Here is a 16760-nt window from a genome sequence, read left to right on the forward strand (position 1 = left end):
AGTGGAAGGTATTCAGCACTACCTAGAATCTGCTTAGAGCAGGCCGTCCTCCAAATCTGAGCAGCCGGGTAAGAAGAACATTGGACAGAAGCCACCAAGAGGCTGATGACAACTCTGAAAGACCTACAGCATTCCATGACTGAGATGGGAGGAACTATCTGTGTCAACAATAGCTCAGGTACTCTACAAATCTGGCCTGTATGGAAGAATGGCAAGAAGGAAGCCGTTTCTGAAAAAAACCCATGTAGAATTCTGCTTGGCATTTGTAAAAAGGCATGTCAGAGACTGTGAAAAGATGTGGCAAAAGATTCTGTGTGTCCGATGAAATAGAAATTGAATTATTTGACCTAAATTTAAAGCAGGTCTGGCACAAACCCAACACAGCACATCACCAAGGTAACGCCATCCCTACTATGAAGCATGGTGGTGGCAGCATCATCGTGTTATGGGGAAGCTATGCATCAGCAGGGAATGAGAAGCTTGTCAGGGTAGAGGGCAAAATGGATGGAGTTAAATACAGGCAAATCCTTGAAGAAAAACTGCTTCAGTCTGCAAAATACCTAAGACTGGGACAAAGATTTACCTTACAGCAGGATAATTACCAAAAGCACACAGCCAAAGCAACACTGGAGTGTTTAGAGTGGCCCAGAGCTTGATCAATTTTGCAAAGAAAAATGGCCGAATCCAGATGTGCAAACCTCATAGAGAAAGACTCACAGTTGTAATTGCTGTCAAAGGTGGTTTTATCAAGTACTGACTCAGAGGGTTGAATACTTATTTAACCAATAAAATTTTTTTGTATATTTATTTAACTGTTATAAATGATCTTACATATCCAAAGTGTTGAGTAAGTAGTTTAAATCAAAGACAAATAAAATCCCATTTAAATGTGTACGAATTTCAGATTGTAACACAATGAAATGTGAAAAAGCCATAGGGGGTGAATACTTCCCACAGGCACTGCATATGTGTAACATTAAAGATACCTCACATTTGTAAATCTAGTGTATTTCAAATAAATGCCCGAAAGATGTTATTGTTGGTTTGTAATGATTCTTCAACCTTAATTCAAGCAAATTCTTAAAAACATTGAAAGATTTGTATTTGAGAGAGTGGCAGTTACAACTGGCCATGATAAAAAGTCATCAGGGAAATTGTCAAGAAAACAAGGAGAAAAAAGGAGAAAATAACCTAAGCTATTCACATTACAGTGTTTAAACATGCATGTCACTGAAATGCCATGAAGGAACAAAGTGAGAGCATGCATTTCACAACATTAAATATGGAGAGACAACAAAGCTATTAACCTACTCATTTGAGCATTACTAATTCTTAGCATTGACACAAACAAAATTTCAGTAGCATTCATTTGACCAAAAAGGAAAAAGGACAAGAGGATTCAAACAATGGGGGAAAATATCAAATGTTATATACTTAAGTCTTCCAATTAAACATACAATACAGGTAAAAGGTTCCTAATTCTTTGGTCTTATACATATTTAAGCTGTTTAATTTTGGTGTTGGCCCCACAACCAATTTTTTTCCTGCATTTTTACATTCATATTTGAATTTTAGTAACGGATGCTCAAGTGCTGAAACGTGACAAACACCAGCAAAGCAGCCGCAGAGCCTTTCTGATTCCTTCTGAACCGTTACTACGGCTGACTTACTCTCATAACTGTCCTGAGGACTATTTTTCACAAGACACACAAATGGATAATGGGTTTCAGTGCAATTCAGGTGAAGAAGTCAAGCACAGGTGAAGAAGAAAATAAAAGTAAAACAAAACAATACAATTACATAACATAACACTAATGGGGGAGGGGAGGGTATAATCCACCTTGAAAGCAGTGTGCATTATCATTCCCCCGGTTGTTGTTGTCCATATCTTGATAAGAGGCACTGAAGGGTGATCTTCCGTAATCGGGCGGATATGAGGTGTAATTCACCTCGCCGTCTTGTGGCTGTGGATGGTAAGGCTGATGCTCGGGGCTCCTTCTCCTCAGGGCTTTGAGGGAGGAATTCCTTTCTGGGATGTCTGGGAGCAATTCTGCTATGAGTCTGTGCAATATACTGTTGTCTGGAAGGCTTCCTCTTCTCTTCTCGGCTTTAATGTGGTCGTAGATGTCCTTCAGAGCGGAGTCCAAAGCTTCATAAACTGAGGTCTTAGATTTTGGCTTATGACTTTGTTTCTGAGGAGGCAAGTACTTTTTTCTCCTGAAAGGCACTGGGCTGACGAGGAATGCTAACTTGGAAAGGCTGGCCTCGGTTTCTTCTTTCTTGAGCTGCTGCTTGCGCTCTTGTTTAGCCCTTTCGTGCTTCAGCATGGTGGTGAAACGGGTGTAGGAGGCCGGGCACCTCCCCTTGCAGGAGCTCACCAGGTGCTTGGGATGGTGGTGGTGATGGTGGTGGTGGTTCCCTGATCCGTAGAAGCTCTCAGAGGAGGTGAAGGAGAAGTGGTCGAAGTCGCTTTCGCTGCAGAACGAGGAGCCCTCGATCTGGATGAAGTCGCTGAGGTCAGACACCACTGCCTCGTGGTCGCTGTCCGAGTAGTCCAGATGGGAGGCCATCTGTGGCGGGTGATCTCCAGTGACTTCGATGTGGATTGGCACAATACTTTTACCCTTCAGATACTGGGGCCCGCCATCAGGTGCCTTCCGGTTGGGCTGCTCCTCATCCAATAAGGACTCGATGGAAAAACGGCGCTTGGTGTAGCTCCCTCTATTGGTAGAGTCCAGCGTGTCCTCGCATAGCATCTCGTCCCCCAGGTTGGGCATGGATTTGGATTTCTGGATGAGTCTCTCAAATTCAGAGATCCGTGTCGGCACCATGTCCCTGGGCACTTCATCGCTGACCTCTCTCCAGCCTGCCAGCCGGTCCTTCTGCTGCTCTCTCTCGTACTGCAGTATCCTGGACTTGACTGAGCAAATGACCTCAGAGGACAGCAGGTCCTTGCGGTTGATGTGGTGCATCTTCCTGTACAGCTTCAGGAATCCGGGGGCGTCGTGTGCCGATCGGTGCCGGGCTCTGGGCCTGCGAGGCTCGGGGCCCTCGCAACAGCTGCGATACGGGTTCTTGGATTCCTCATCGCACATCAATGAGCCCACACTCTCGGATCGCGTCTGGGTGTCGGTCATGCTGTCGTGTTCGTCCGTCAGGAGGTCATCGCAACTCCGAGACTTCAGCTTGGGGGAGACTGTGTCCTCGGTGCTACTCCAGTTTTCTGCGTTTTGCCGGTTCATTTGCCAGCCGTTTTTGAAGCAGATGGCTCGTTTGGATCCGAGTGGAACCACAGGGAAAGGTGGCTCACTGTAGCAGCTGTAGTCTGACTCATGTGAGGCATTATGGTTGGGACCTGAACAACTTAAAAGGGGTGAGTGCATTTTGCTAATATCCCCACCTTCGAAAATCCACAAAGAGCAGCATGGCAAGAGAAAGACATGAGAGGAAATTAACAGGTTCGCAAGGACAAGTGTGCATAAATAGTGGGGGAAGTAAGCAAAAGTGTAAATGTTAAAGGAGAGAAAGTTTGACGATATTAATCGAAAGAAATGTACTTGAAATTACAACGGCATTACAATTAGTAAAACGTATTTTGGTAATTTATTGAAGTTGACATCAAAACTTAATTACAAAATTAATCACTGAATTACTTCTGTTAGAGCTTGTCTCAACAAGATCATGGTAAAATGAGCCCCCTATCTGTTATGAAGTACAAAAACTACCTTCATGCCACCGAATATCAATGCATTGGGTTTTCAAAAGCGAATAAGACTTGAGTGTATAATTAAATCCAACAAGACAGAAATTCACCACTGACGCTGTTCAAAGAAAACAAACAAAAAAAGACAACAAGAAAAATAAAAAACATTCTGCAATACCCTTTCAGGTCCTTATTTGAGAAACAGTTTCAGTATGTTTTACAGATAATCTAATTACCTGGGCTGGGAGACCATCGTTAGCGTGGAATTATATGCGTTCCTCGGCAGGATCTTTCATATGCATGCACTTCAGTCTATACACAGTCTCTCCTTGGGTATCAGTGGATTATGCAAGAGTTTCATTGCCTACCTTTTGCTCTGGACGGGGATGAGGGTGAGGAACTAATAAATGGCTTTCTGAGTGTGCTGTTACTGCGCTGCGAGTCAGCAGCCTTGGGTGAGGTCTGGTTTGCATTGTGATCACTCTGGCTCCTCTGATGGCTTACAGCAGGCTCAGACTTCCTTCTTTTCCTGTAGTCACTTGCAGAGCTACAAAATAAAACAAACCACCTTAAGAGTTTAATAAGGAATTCTTAGAGAGTAAATACTCATGTATTTGGTCTATTGGCTGGAGAACCACAAAAACCCAGAAATTCCGTTGACTTTTTAGGGGTTATGCCCACACAAATCAAGCCCCATGCACATTTTGAGATCAAAGATGACAGGAATGGGAATAATAATCCTATTTGACAGGAGTACGAGCCATTCCAGAGCTTTTCAGTGGTAGGATGTTGTATATGAGAGAATGCATATTTCACCGTTGCTACCATATTTTCACTGCATTTTCACTGCCAAGCCTGCAGAGTAAAAACAGCAGGGATCGATTTGCTTGTCTGCATTGTCAGTGTAATTTTTATGACAGTCTGTAGCTTCTTAAACATGAAACAGATCTCACTGCCATACAAAAGGAGTCTTATTTCCATTCCTGAGTTGTGAGGCATGATATGTTTATAGTTTGCAATTGTTACAAGTTTAGACTACAACAAGGTTTTGTGAGCAATCCCTTATAAAGATAGTATAACCATGGTAAAGCACGGAGACAAAAAGTCAACCACACAAAGCATTAAAAAAAGGATAATCAAAAGGACACGCATGCTAAAGCCATGGGAAAACAGCTGCATGACCGTGCACAATTCCTGTGCTGAACTTTCTTAAGGGATCTTGCTGACTAGTTCTGTACTTGCAATGTATGAGTTACTACTGAAGGAGCATTGGAAACGTGAGAGGGCCAGGGCTACTATGAAGCTCTTTAGGGAACGGAGAGTGGGAGGAGACGACACTGTGCCGCCAGCCAGGGAAGGACAGGGCACCCAGCGCTGTCTGCAGAAGCGGACATTTATAACTTTCCAGATTTACGGGGGGAAGAGATGCTGGGAAGAAAGTCTTGCCAGCCACAATCACTTCTTGGTACATGTTAGGAATTCATTTTATCGAGAGCGATCACCCTTTGTAAAGCTGTTAAGTAAACATACTGCTACATCTACTACTACTACTACTACTACTACTACTACTACTACTACTACTGAAATAAATAACAATAATATTCATATGAATGTACGCATACAAAAATCTGTACAAGGTGATGCATTTTAGAGAGGCATGAACATAAATGTTATGTATACTACTACTCTTCTGGAGAGGTAATAGTTTACAGCAGTTATATTTCAGGTAAAGAAAAATTAAAATTAAATACAAAATCTGAAATAAAAGCAACTCACCTTGACGGCCTTTCAGGGGTTCTGTCCGCTGAAGAGTTATACAAAGATGTCTGCAAGAAACCAAATGCAACAAAGGGATTAATTCCATGTGAGGAAGGCTGTTCTTTGTGCAAGGAAGAGATGGCTCAATCTGTACACTGCAGGCATCCCAGCTTTCTTAGGCAATCTAGGACTGAACAAGCTACAGGGCGGACACAATGAAAGGCGATTTGCGGAAACACTTTACGTTATTGTGACACCTGCTTCCGAAAGAAGAGTGTGACAGTTAACAAGATCCTTGCGATGCCTAGGCGAGAAGAGTAACCGGCTGCCCATTTCACTTGATGCTCAAAGCTCACGACAGTTTCAGAATGTACTCACTAGTGTTTCTAGATCAATTAAAACTGGAAACTCTTTATAAACATGGCTGGAAAAAGCATTCATTCTACCCCTGGTACGAGCCCAGTGGTGTGCATCTTCAACAGTGATGTTAATGCATACAAACTTGACACTTTTTTTTTAAAGCGTCTTTAAAAGTAGCAGTGATCTTCCTGTTCAGGAATGCAGAGTGACTGGGATACATTGGTCACTTGTGAACATAAATATTCCCCTAAGTGACAAGTACGTCTCCAGGAATTGCTTAATTGAGCTGCAGCTACCGTTTTAAACTGTGTGCTACTGTGCACTGTTTAAATAGCACCTTAACTCCTAAAGTGGTCTTCTCTACATGTCATCCTTGTTTCCCTTATTAGTCTTAAAATAAAAAACATTCTGTGAAGCCTTTAAAAAATATATATTGTTATGCAACTTTTTATCCTGCTGATTTGAAGCCATCAAAACCCTAAACATATTGACGTTCTTGCATTTTATTTGGTATAATAGAGTGTAAATGTACTTTAATTGACTATTTTCTTCATTTGTTTTCAGCAAGGCAACTGTTTCACTACAGCATGTCACCTAATGGCATTACAGAAATGAGACTCTTGTAATTTGGTTATTATTCCCTAGAGAAATAGTATTATCTTCTTACTGGTCTCGTAAACCTGGGATAATTTCATATTCCTGCACATTTAGTCAGACACTGGAGGCAGACGCCATCCTATAGGATTATTCATGAAAACCCAATATAGGAAGGTGCTAGTGACACCCCAAAGTTTCTTATTTGTATAACATTATATAGTGGAGTTCAACTGATTTAATAAAAACTAGCAAACAAATAAATAAATAAATACACATTTAAACACATCCACTTCCATATCATCAATCAATCAACAGATATATAAAACAGTTTTATTTAATATATTTAGTACAATTCCACAAAAGTAATACATGTAATGCCCTGTGGCCACTAATAGTATTGAGTGGCAGGAATATGAATGGTTTATTTTAATTAATTATTTATCTTTTTTTATTTGTTCTTCATTTTGTTAATTGTTTATCTTCAATGTGTAAAGTGCATATGTGGCTACCCTTTGAAGGGTGCTATACTAAATACAAATGTAATGATTGATTGCTTGAATTGAATGACACGCACACACTATATTATCAGAAATATTGGAACAATGAGCAAAAGACATGAAAACACAAAAAACTATGTGCATTAATAGGGCCTTAATGGCTGTTGCAATTCTTTAAGTAGAGGACTGCACTCAGAATAAGTCACCTTGAACCACTGTGACACACCCAGCTGTGTGACATGGCATTTTGCCTTTTACATTTTACACATGCATACCTATTTTCACAAATTGTGACTACAAATTATATATATATTTTTTTTTTCCCCCCACCAAGTACTTTCTCATTCATCACAACAGTGTTATGAAGGTGGATCCCTAGAAACCTAGGAAGTGTGTGCATCAAACACTGAGAAAATCCTCAATTTGTGTAGAAATCAAGCACATCAATTCAAGTATAAAGTATGTTTTCCTTTTTTTCCTTCCAGACAAAAGAACTGTGGACTTATCAGTTTAAGTATTGTTTTTTGCTTCTCCTTTGCATTATATGGGGAGAGCAGTGACTGAACTGACGTAAGGAGTTGTGTAAATATTTGACTTCCACTCCATAACAATCAACTTAACTGGAATCTTTACAGATTTCTCTGGGCTGAATTAGCGTTCAGGAAACTCTGAATAGTACAGCTGGAGGAGCAGTATTTACTAAACTAAGTGTTTCACCCAATAACATTGTTACAAATGACGTGTGTGAATACCTATAGATGTGAATGCTATGAGGGATTGGTCTTGAAGGTGACAGGTGTGTTGATCATTACCTCTGTGGAGACACGTGTAGAGCTTTCTGGCATATAATCCAAAAGTTTTTTAGGAGGCTTTTGTATCAGAAGCAGCGTATAGGTAGAAGGCGGAGAGATGAGGTGAAGGAAAGTCAATGGCATCATGGGAAAGAGCATGTGGAAAAAGTGACATGGTTAGAAAAAATGGAGCACTGGAAAGCACACAAACAGCAGACAGAGACTAAGACGGGCAGAGTGAAAAACAAGGGACGGGGCAATAGATTCCCAAATGATCATTGATCAAGTGACCCCAGTCATTTGAATAGACAGACTATGATTTACAATTCTCAGTTTCACCTTTTTTACTGATTTTGGTTTTATTTTGGCAGCAACACTCCCTTAAACAGACAGGTCATTTCAGTTGCATTTTCCTTTGAATGTATTGTTTTCATATCCCCAGATTTAATTCATCTGCACGGATCTGTCTTGACAAGATTCAATTCCCTGTGTTTGGTTTGAGATGGGTAATGTTTACTTCGGATGAATAGCTTCAGTCAGCTTGAATCGCAGGTCATCAATTACAATTTCAAATTACGTCTGACTCCAAATTGAAAGTGGCAGGTTTAGGTTTGAAAGAAAAATAGCCTAGTTTATATAATAAGTATATCCATAAATTCACCACCTGTTCTTAGATACATAAGTAGGTAGTGATAGGTGAGAAACATTATCAATATTAAGTAGCACTGCTTGTAAATCCTGGGTTCTTGACAGAGGATGAACTATATCATTTTTATTCACTGGAAGAAGTGAAATTCTGATCTAGTCATCATGCCAATAATATGACTACAGCCATGTTTTCTTTTATTTATTTTTAAGCACATTTTGTGGATACTGAGACTTCTAGTGGACTATGAGTTAAAATAATAGTTTGGTATAATCTTTAATAATGAACAAATTGAGGGAAACAGCTTACTCATCAGAAATATACTGATTATATTTACATTCCAGCCAAAAATATTTATAGACAAATTATTTAAAAATAATAATTAAACATTCAATATTTGGAGAAGCTTAATAGCCATTCAAGGCCTGTTCTAAAACAAGAAACAGAATACAAAGAGATCTTTCAGACTTTTAAATTAGGTAATTGCAGTGTCTCCAGCAAATGTGAAACTGCGATTTCTGTGAATGATCTAAAATTTTAAAGCCTCCTAAGCCTATTCCCATAACAGTGAAACACTTAGCAGCAGTTTGGCTTAAACACTTTTTTGACTGACAGGTGCTTTTTGCGGATGTAGAGACAATTGCCCATCTGCGTCCCTGATTTTCCACTTACCAAACTGCTGGGTGCCTTAGTCTCCATCTGTGCCGGGAAAAAAAAAAAAAAATGAACATGCATTCACTTACAAAGCAGAGCAGCCTGCAGTTTGTGTGTGTGTATATATATATATACATATATTTTTAGATTCATTCTCCCTTGCAGCTTTGGTAAGTATGGCTGCTACTCACATGCTGAGTTCACCAAGGAAGATGAATTTAACAGCACACATTTTCTAGAAATGTGAAAAGCTCTGTTGATATTTCCTCTCCTTCCTGGCTCAAATTGAACCAAAGTCACATACTAATAGGAAAATAAAGAATGACAGAAAAAAGAAAGAATTAACATCAAATCACTCACACCGAGACAGAAAACGAAACCCTCTCCGATCACTAGATGGAAGGAGTGAGCAGAAAATAATTTCTCCTTTGATCCCAACTCTCGTTTTTAAGAATTTAAATTCTACCTTTCAGGTAGCCGAAGACTTTGAATTTAGCTTTGCGGGGTTCTTTGCGCAGCCATATCTTATCCTTACACAGAATCCCTACATGATGACTGATGAGATATTGCCTTTCTTTTTTTTTCCACCAACAACCACTACTGCCAGTCTGTTAGCACACTACACAGAACAAACACAGATGCATGATGCCACATGCCCACAACATGCCAAGCCTCTAGCTGAGCTGCAGGCACAACAGTCCAGCTCAGTGATGGATGAGCAAACTGATGTTGCTACCAAGATACACTGGCCTCACTTACCGGGCGCCCAAATTCCAGCTCGGAAAAGAATTTATACCACGGTTCGTTTTCTAAATCTATATCATCTGGGTTTAAGTCATTAATCTGGAGCAGAGGTGAAGGTGGGTGGGGGTTGGGGGGGACAAGGAAGGAAAAAAAAAAAGGCATACTAAGCAAGATGGATTGTCATGATTCATTGAAGCTTTACACATGCAACAGATTGTATGGGAAGGAACAATGTTACCACAATGGTGAAGAAAACAAACCAGAAAATAAAATAAAATGCACAGCAGTATAACATACAGAGAGAAGGTTACATGAAGGGATCATTTCAAGGTACCAAATATTTTCTATTCATAGACTCAAATGACTGTATTTAGGGAGAACATGCTTTATGGTCACTAATCTGGTCCGCAGATTGCAGCCCACTACAGTAGTTGGATTTGGGAGTCCCTAGAAGTGGGTTGATTGGGATGGGTTTGTAGGGATTTCCCAGGGATTATCCACATACTATCAATGATTACTGCTCAGGCTTTCAATTGTCATTCCCTGATACACTCAAGTGGGGATACATTTGCAATCACTGGGTCATCAAAGTTGATATTTGGGCAAAAGAACTGTACCTTCTTCCATAAACATCAATACCATAAATCTTCTGTTCAGACAGGCCACTTTTTGTATGGACAGTGCCCTAGTTCAGAATGCCCTTTCATGGTGCAGATGGCAAGTGATTCAGGGCATCACAACAGCAGAAATGTTAGCTTTAGAGAATATATTGCTTAATTAAAGTTTTACTGTTTATCGGAAGAAAGCAAGGTATTATGGCTTCTATTATGACGCTGCATAGAAGCACAGGCTTTATAGTGTAATCTGGACAATTTAGAGGAAGTATCAAAATCTATGTTCGATACAAACAAAACAAACTGTCCATAAACACCATCTTCCCCCATAAACTAGTTTGTTTTATTATGACTGTGTAAAAATAAAATAAATACTTTTAACTAAAAAACATTATTATTATTATTATTATTTTTATTATTATTATTATTTATTATTATTATAGTAGAAATAGAGGTAATAGTTGTAATAGTAATAGTAGTAACTGAATTCCTTATATACAAAGTATTGTTTTAGATAAACCGCAATACACATTGGGGTAGTAAAATTCAGTGCAGTCCTTAACGGGAAGTCCTTTCAAGGGTAATAAAGTGCATTACCACACTATTTACAGTAGAGGGTAGCAACCTCTTTACACAGAGAGACAACACAACCCCCCCACTCAACATACAAACTCACCACTTAAACTGAGTCTGAGCATATTGATATATTCACGTGACTAAAATAAATTAAGGAATGCTTTCATAATACAAATAAAATATGCTTTAAAATGTCCTGGTTCACATTAACACTGAGTGTCGAACAGCAGGGTGTAAATTCCAACTCATTTGAATATGATGCATCACACAAATCAATAATATGAAAGAACAAGCCAAGACAGTTGAGTCTGTTTTATTTGTATAACCACCCAATGATTGCTAATAATCTTTGCAAAAAGCTAACATATAATTGGGCAATCCTCAGTTCCAGTTTCAGAGGATCATGAGTTTAGATATCCTTTCATTCTTAATTCAAGGCTGAGCTGATGTTAATTCATCATTGGTAACTTAGCAAACCATCTTACACTTTGATTGTATTAATACATATTTTATTATCCATATGATTTGGAGCTGTGGTAGTCTGGAAAGTTATTTTTTCCTTTTAAAATCAACAGTTCTAACAGTCCTAACTTACACATTTCAAAGTCCACTGACAGTGCTGCACTTTTGTTTTCCTTCAGAAAGAAAACAAATCAAACAACGGTGAACAAATTATAAATAAACTGAAACCTGCAGGCTGGTTGAGAAATTGTAAGCCGTTGTCTTTTATTTCATAATACGCTGACAAGATTGTTCTCAGCAGAGCTGGGGAAAAAACTTGCTGAAGAAAACCATTCTTTTTTTTTATCCAGTACACTACCATAATAAATCTTGACAGACTGAGTTCAGCGATGGGATTTGTATGTTGTAGCCATATATAAAATATTAAAACACTGCACAAAGTAAATTATTTCGGAAGGACTTATTAAAAATATATGAGGAGAAAGATACGTTCTGGATAACCGCCAAAACTAGAAAACTCATGTAAACTTTCTTATGTTCTAACTTTAAAACTAATTAGTGCTCAAATTTAATTAAGACTTACTGACACCAATTGCTGTTTCAAAACACCTTAAATAGTCCCTCTTTTATGAAGACCTGTGTAGGCTTGTTTCGAATTTCGCTGCCATTGAATTGATTGAATTTTAAGAAAATATGGAGACATGCTGACAGGTCCTGCCTTTTTAAGTTTTAAAATCCAATAACAGAACGGAAGTTGTGAAGCGACACACGGGTCATTTAACTCTGCAGTTTCACCACAACTCCATAGCAGCAGCTTATGCAGGTTTTTTAGGAGGTGAAAAACAAAACCAACAAACACACATACTAAATAATAATAAAAAAAAGAATACATACACTTTCTGGAATTAATTGTTACCCTATCAATCTCAAGAACACAGCTCAGTTTCCTATATTGTGGTGTTAGTGTCCTGCAATGTTCGGTCAGATACTGGTGTGGTTACAAGAGTAGCAGTCATTGCCAAGCTTCTCACTTCTAAAAACCGGTGTGAAGATATTCTGAGTACTTTGTTCTATCTTTATTTTATTGTTCATGAAAACTGCATGTGTTCTTCCTACAACTTTTATAGTCACACATTTTGAGTTTTCCCCAGAATCAGTCAAATTCAAATTCAACAGAATTGTACTACATTTGGGAAACACTTTATATTAAGCGGGAAATTATGTGGTGTACGTATTGGAAAAGTACTTAATTATTCAGTACTTACAGTCGGCAGTGTTGCCCACTTTTATTCCTCCTCAAAGTGGTAACACTAAATGCTACAAATTAGTATAACCAAGCTCTATCTAGATGGATGTGCTGATTTTAAGTTTACAGAAACACCAGCTTAGCAATACTTTATAGCCAAGACTTTCTTATTATTAGATCAAATGGAAGCTGATAGTGGTGCACATCTGCCAAGACAAACAGCGTCCTGCATATGAAGGAAACTGAACTCATCTAATATCACATTGATGGATGCTCCTGATTGCCAGGCCCAGAAAGCAGCTCTAAGGTTTATTTTTATATTTATTTTTTAGCCTTGTACCTCTCTTGCAGCATATCATTAAAAAGAGTGCCATTAAGAGCACAGTGAGGTCTTTGGTTTTGTAATTGTAATTAGCTAAAAGAAAGATGGAAAGTGCATTAAGAAGTAATTAACTCATTCATTATCCTTGATGGCATCTTTATGTTTTATGGAAATGTTTTTAGGGGTTCCATTAAGAGCTCCAGCTGACACACAGGTGTGCTCCAGGACAGTGGGAGGAAAACACTGGCCTGTGGGTTTTACAGACATCTCGAACCTTCCTTCTTTACTGTTTTAACAAATATTTCACTTGAATTCCCAGATTGTGGAGGAGACCAGACAGTACCTAGTGACTTTCTTAATAATTTAACTTGCAGTACTTCTAGAAATAGAAGACCACATTTGAATAATTTGTGACTATTTTGGTTAACTTCATAACTTAATTCTTGAGCTTCAATAGTATCATACTGTTTAGTCTTGCCCATTGCAAAGGTCATTTGCGTTTTTTATGCAAAACCTCCTTTGCTTGGAATTAAACTCGTTAAAAGTTTTTATATGACCGTTAAGGCATACTGTGTAATTATACTGTGTAATTACTGTGTACAATTCTGGGCTCCACACTTCAAGAAAGATATCGCTGCTCTAGAGGCAGTTCAGAGGAGAGCAATCAGACTTATTCCAGGTCTGAAGTGAATGTCCTACTGAGAGACTGAGGACCTGAACCTTTTCACCCTGGAACAGAGGAGACTACATGGGGACTTGATTCAAGTCTTCAACATCATGAAAGGCATCGATCACATCAAACCAGAGCAGCTTTTCCAGATCAGCAGGGACAAACACACCCGGGGACACAAATGGAAACTTGGCTTCAAGGCATTCAAGACAGAAAACAGGAGACACTTCTTCACACAGAGAGGCATCACAATCTGAACAAACTCCCCAGCGATGTGGTTGAAGCTGAAAATTTGGGAACATTTAAAAATAGACTGGATAGGATCCTTGGATCAATTAGTTATTAATGGACACCAAACAAGCATGATGGGTCGAATGGCCTCCTCTCATTTGTAAACTTTCTTATGTTCTTATGTTAACTGCATAATTAGTTGTATCTGTCAATGATTTTAATGATTATTAAACGTATAACTGGAACGTGTACATTTTTGGCATATGTTCCTCCTTGCTTGATATCATTTTATGCACTGCTGTTTTGATATTATAGCCGTGCAATATATTCTGTGTTTGTTTGGCTCTGTACGCCACCACAATGGATTTGAAAGGAAACAATCAAGATATGCTTTAAGTGTAGACTTTCATCTTTAATTTGAGGGTAGTTACATCCAAATTGAGTGAAGGGTGTAGGAATTACACCCATTTGTATAGGTGGTCCCCCCAATTTTAGGGGCTCAAAAGTATTTGGACAAACTAACAATCATGAATTAAATTGTGAGTTTCAATACTTGGTTGCAAATCCTTTGCAGTCAATGACTGCCTGAAGTCTGAACCCATAGACATCACCAGATGCTGGGTTTCTTCCCTGGTGATGCTCTGCCAGGGCTGCACTGCAGCTGCCTTTAGTTCCTGCTTGTTCTTGGGTTGTCTGTTGCACTGCTAATGTATGCATGATCAGTATTTGCATGTAAATTAAATGTAGGAATGAGAAGTGACTATGATTATACTGCATTTTTCTTAGTTTTAACATTGTTATAATATTGTTATAACACCTTATTCCAATAGTAACAGACATTGTTTCAAATCCTAAACATAACAAGTTGCATGTTTTTTAATGCAATGGGTTTGTTTCTGAGTATGACCCTGACTAATAAGAAAGTATCCACTCCTTTTTCAAGTACTGTAATTTTTCTGCTTAGTAACAGATGGTAAGCAGTACGAGGTTTCCTCATTTTCTGTGTAATAACATTTGAATGCTATAAATTAATAAATATTCAAGACAGAAGATGATGCTCTAGGTAGTATTTTTGATATACAAAACATTTAATTAACATAGTTTCAGAAAGAGATTTTGAACAAAATAAAGATGTTTTTGTTGTTCATAGTCTTAATAATGGGAGACAAAATGCTCCCCCCAAAACAAAAGCTGTCATTGTAAGAAACGGTTTCCTGATCATTCATGACACTTCCATTTATTTATAAGCTAAAAAGCATGTAGTGTTGCTTTATAGATCATTGCTTCTGCATTTCAATTTCTTTGGGTGTAATACTTATTTTTCAACAGAATTACTTACTATACATAGTACTACCTATTTATATAGTAAAAGGACACTCAACGATAGGCCATATGTCAAATTGTCTTGTGACATTGTAATAGAAATATTAATCTGAATGATTACGATGATAAACCCTGATAATAGGCTAATTGTCGTTTTGGGACCTACCGGTCTCTCTTGCTCCAAAATGGAGGATTTCCCCGGCTCATACTCAAAGATACTCCTGGGCTCAGCTCGGTATTTTCGGGTGTCTACTTTTCTATCTGGAGGTCCCCATTCATTCCTTGTTAAAAATAAAAGCAAAATCAGGTTTAGACAGTCTAGGTTCCATTGTATTTGTCTGAGTAAAATTGCATATTGAAAAATAAAATCTTTGGTAGCGATTACTGATCAGTGTAAAAATAAGTAAATAAAGAATTGTGACCCCACCGACCAATCACAGTATTTAATATTGGTTGGCATCAGGTAGACGGAATAATTGTATATACGAATGTAATTTTCCATTAAATCAATGTATAATTTTAAGACTTTTCTCAAAGGGGTCTGTCCAGCCACTATACTGAAAAGCAAACAAAACATCCTGTAAATGGAAAACAAAATACAACAGTTGAGCAATTGAGCTGAGTGACACTCTCAGAGCATTGCACACCTGTATATGTTAAATTAACTGAATGTGAAATGAGAGTTGTGGTGTGTGCTGGGAGACGTGCTGCTTACATTTCAGGTGTGGCTCTGTCTCTTGGTCTCAGCTGTGACAATGATGGCATAGGAGGAGGAGGGGGGGGCACAGGCGATGAGTCTTTGATGGCGTTGGTGCCATTGTCTGAGATGCTTTTGGACAAGGGCCGGTAAGTGTGAGTCTTGGGTGCCGGGTGGGCCTGCACTGGATTAGGTGCACTGTAGTGTTCTACAACAAACCAAGATACAAGGACAGATTAGTAACAATTTTCTTCAGTAACCTAAAGGGACATTAATCTTGGTTTAGTGCAAGTTCTGAGCCATAAAAACAAAGAAAAATGAAAAACACCAGCTAATAAAAATATTAATATAAAGCTTTTTACATTGTACTAGCAGTATTTCATAAAACAATACCTTTAACGATACCACTCTACTTTCATAGTAGTATTAGGATCACACTTATACTTTATTGTGTTCTGGAGCTCAATATTAATTGCTTGAGAACTGTACGGTGTACGAGAGCTGAAGCAGTCTCATGAAGTTGCTTCTTGTGGTCTATGCAAGGAGTCTATAACGTCACTCTCAAGAGCCAGATTACATACACTCTGTGGAGTTAGATGCCTGCTGAGAGAGACTCATCACATAGGCAGTACTTATTGTTAATATTGATTTTTATAAAAACAACAAATGCTGCTCAGTAGACCATTGAAAAGCACACATTTGGTGTCTTTTGAGACACCATTGTATTTTAATATTCTCCAAAATACCAGGCTTGGGAGATGATGGAGAAAAAAAAAAAAAAAAAAGTATTTGCACATGCAGTGCAGGAACTTCAAATTCTGCAAATGCTACTATGACTGTTAGGCATTTTGTTCTAATGATTAACTGAT

General features: G+C 38.5%; 1 protein-coding gene across 11 annotated transcripts in view; it reads right to left on the reverse strand.

Moving 5' to 3' along the window:
• LOC136764302 (sorbin and SH3 domain-containing protein 2) overlaps positions 1 to 16760 on the reverse strand; it is a 91822-nt gene that overhangs the window by 14054 nt on the left and 61008 nt on the right. For 9 of the 11 annotated variants that reach the window (XM_066718227.1, XM_066718220.1, XM_066718223.1 and 6 more), the window contains 7 exons: positions 15910 to 16099; positions 15361 to 15475; positions 9766 to 9849; positions 7728 to 7784; positions 5480 to 5529; positions 4072 to 4250; positions 1841 to 3400 (listed from right to left, as the gene is read on the reverse strand). In XM_066718227.1, coding sequence (XP_066574324.1) covers positions 1841 to 3400; positions 4072 to 4250; positions 5480 to 5529; positions 7728 to 7784; positions 9766 to 9849; positions 15361 to 15475; positions 15910 to 16099 — 2235 coding nt within the window. The remainder of the gene's footprint in view (positions 1 to 1840; positions 3401 to 4071; positions 4251 to 5479; positions 5530 to 7727; positions 7785 to 9765; positions 9850 to 15360; positions 15476 to 15909; positions 16100 to 16760) is intronic. The other 2 variants (XM_066718225.1, XM_066718230.1) reach the window with 1 other exon arrangement.

This window comes from Amia ocellicauda, chromosome 12, assembly GCF_036373705.1.
Source record: "Amia ocellicauda isolate fAmiCal2 chromosome 12, fAmiCal2.hap1, whole genome shotgun sequence".
In the NCBI taxonomy this organism is placed as follows: domain Eukaryota; kingdom Metazoa; phylum Chordata; class Actinopteri; order Amiiformes; family Amiidae; genus Amia; species Amia ocellicauda.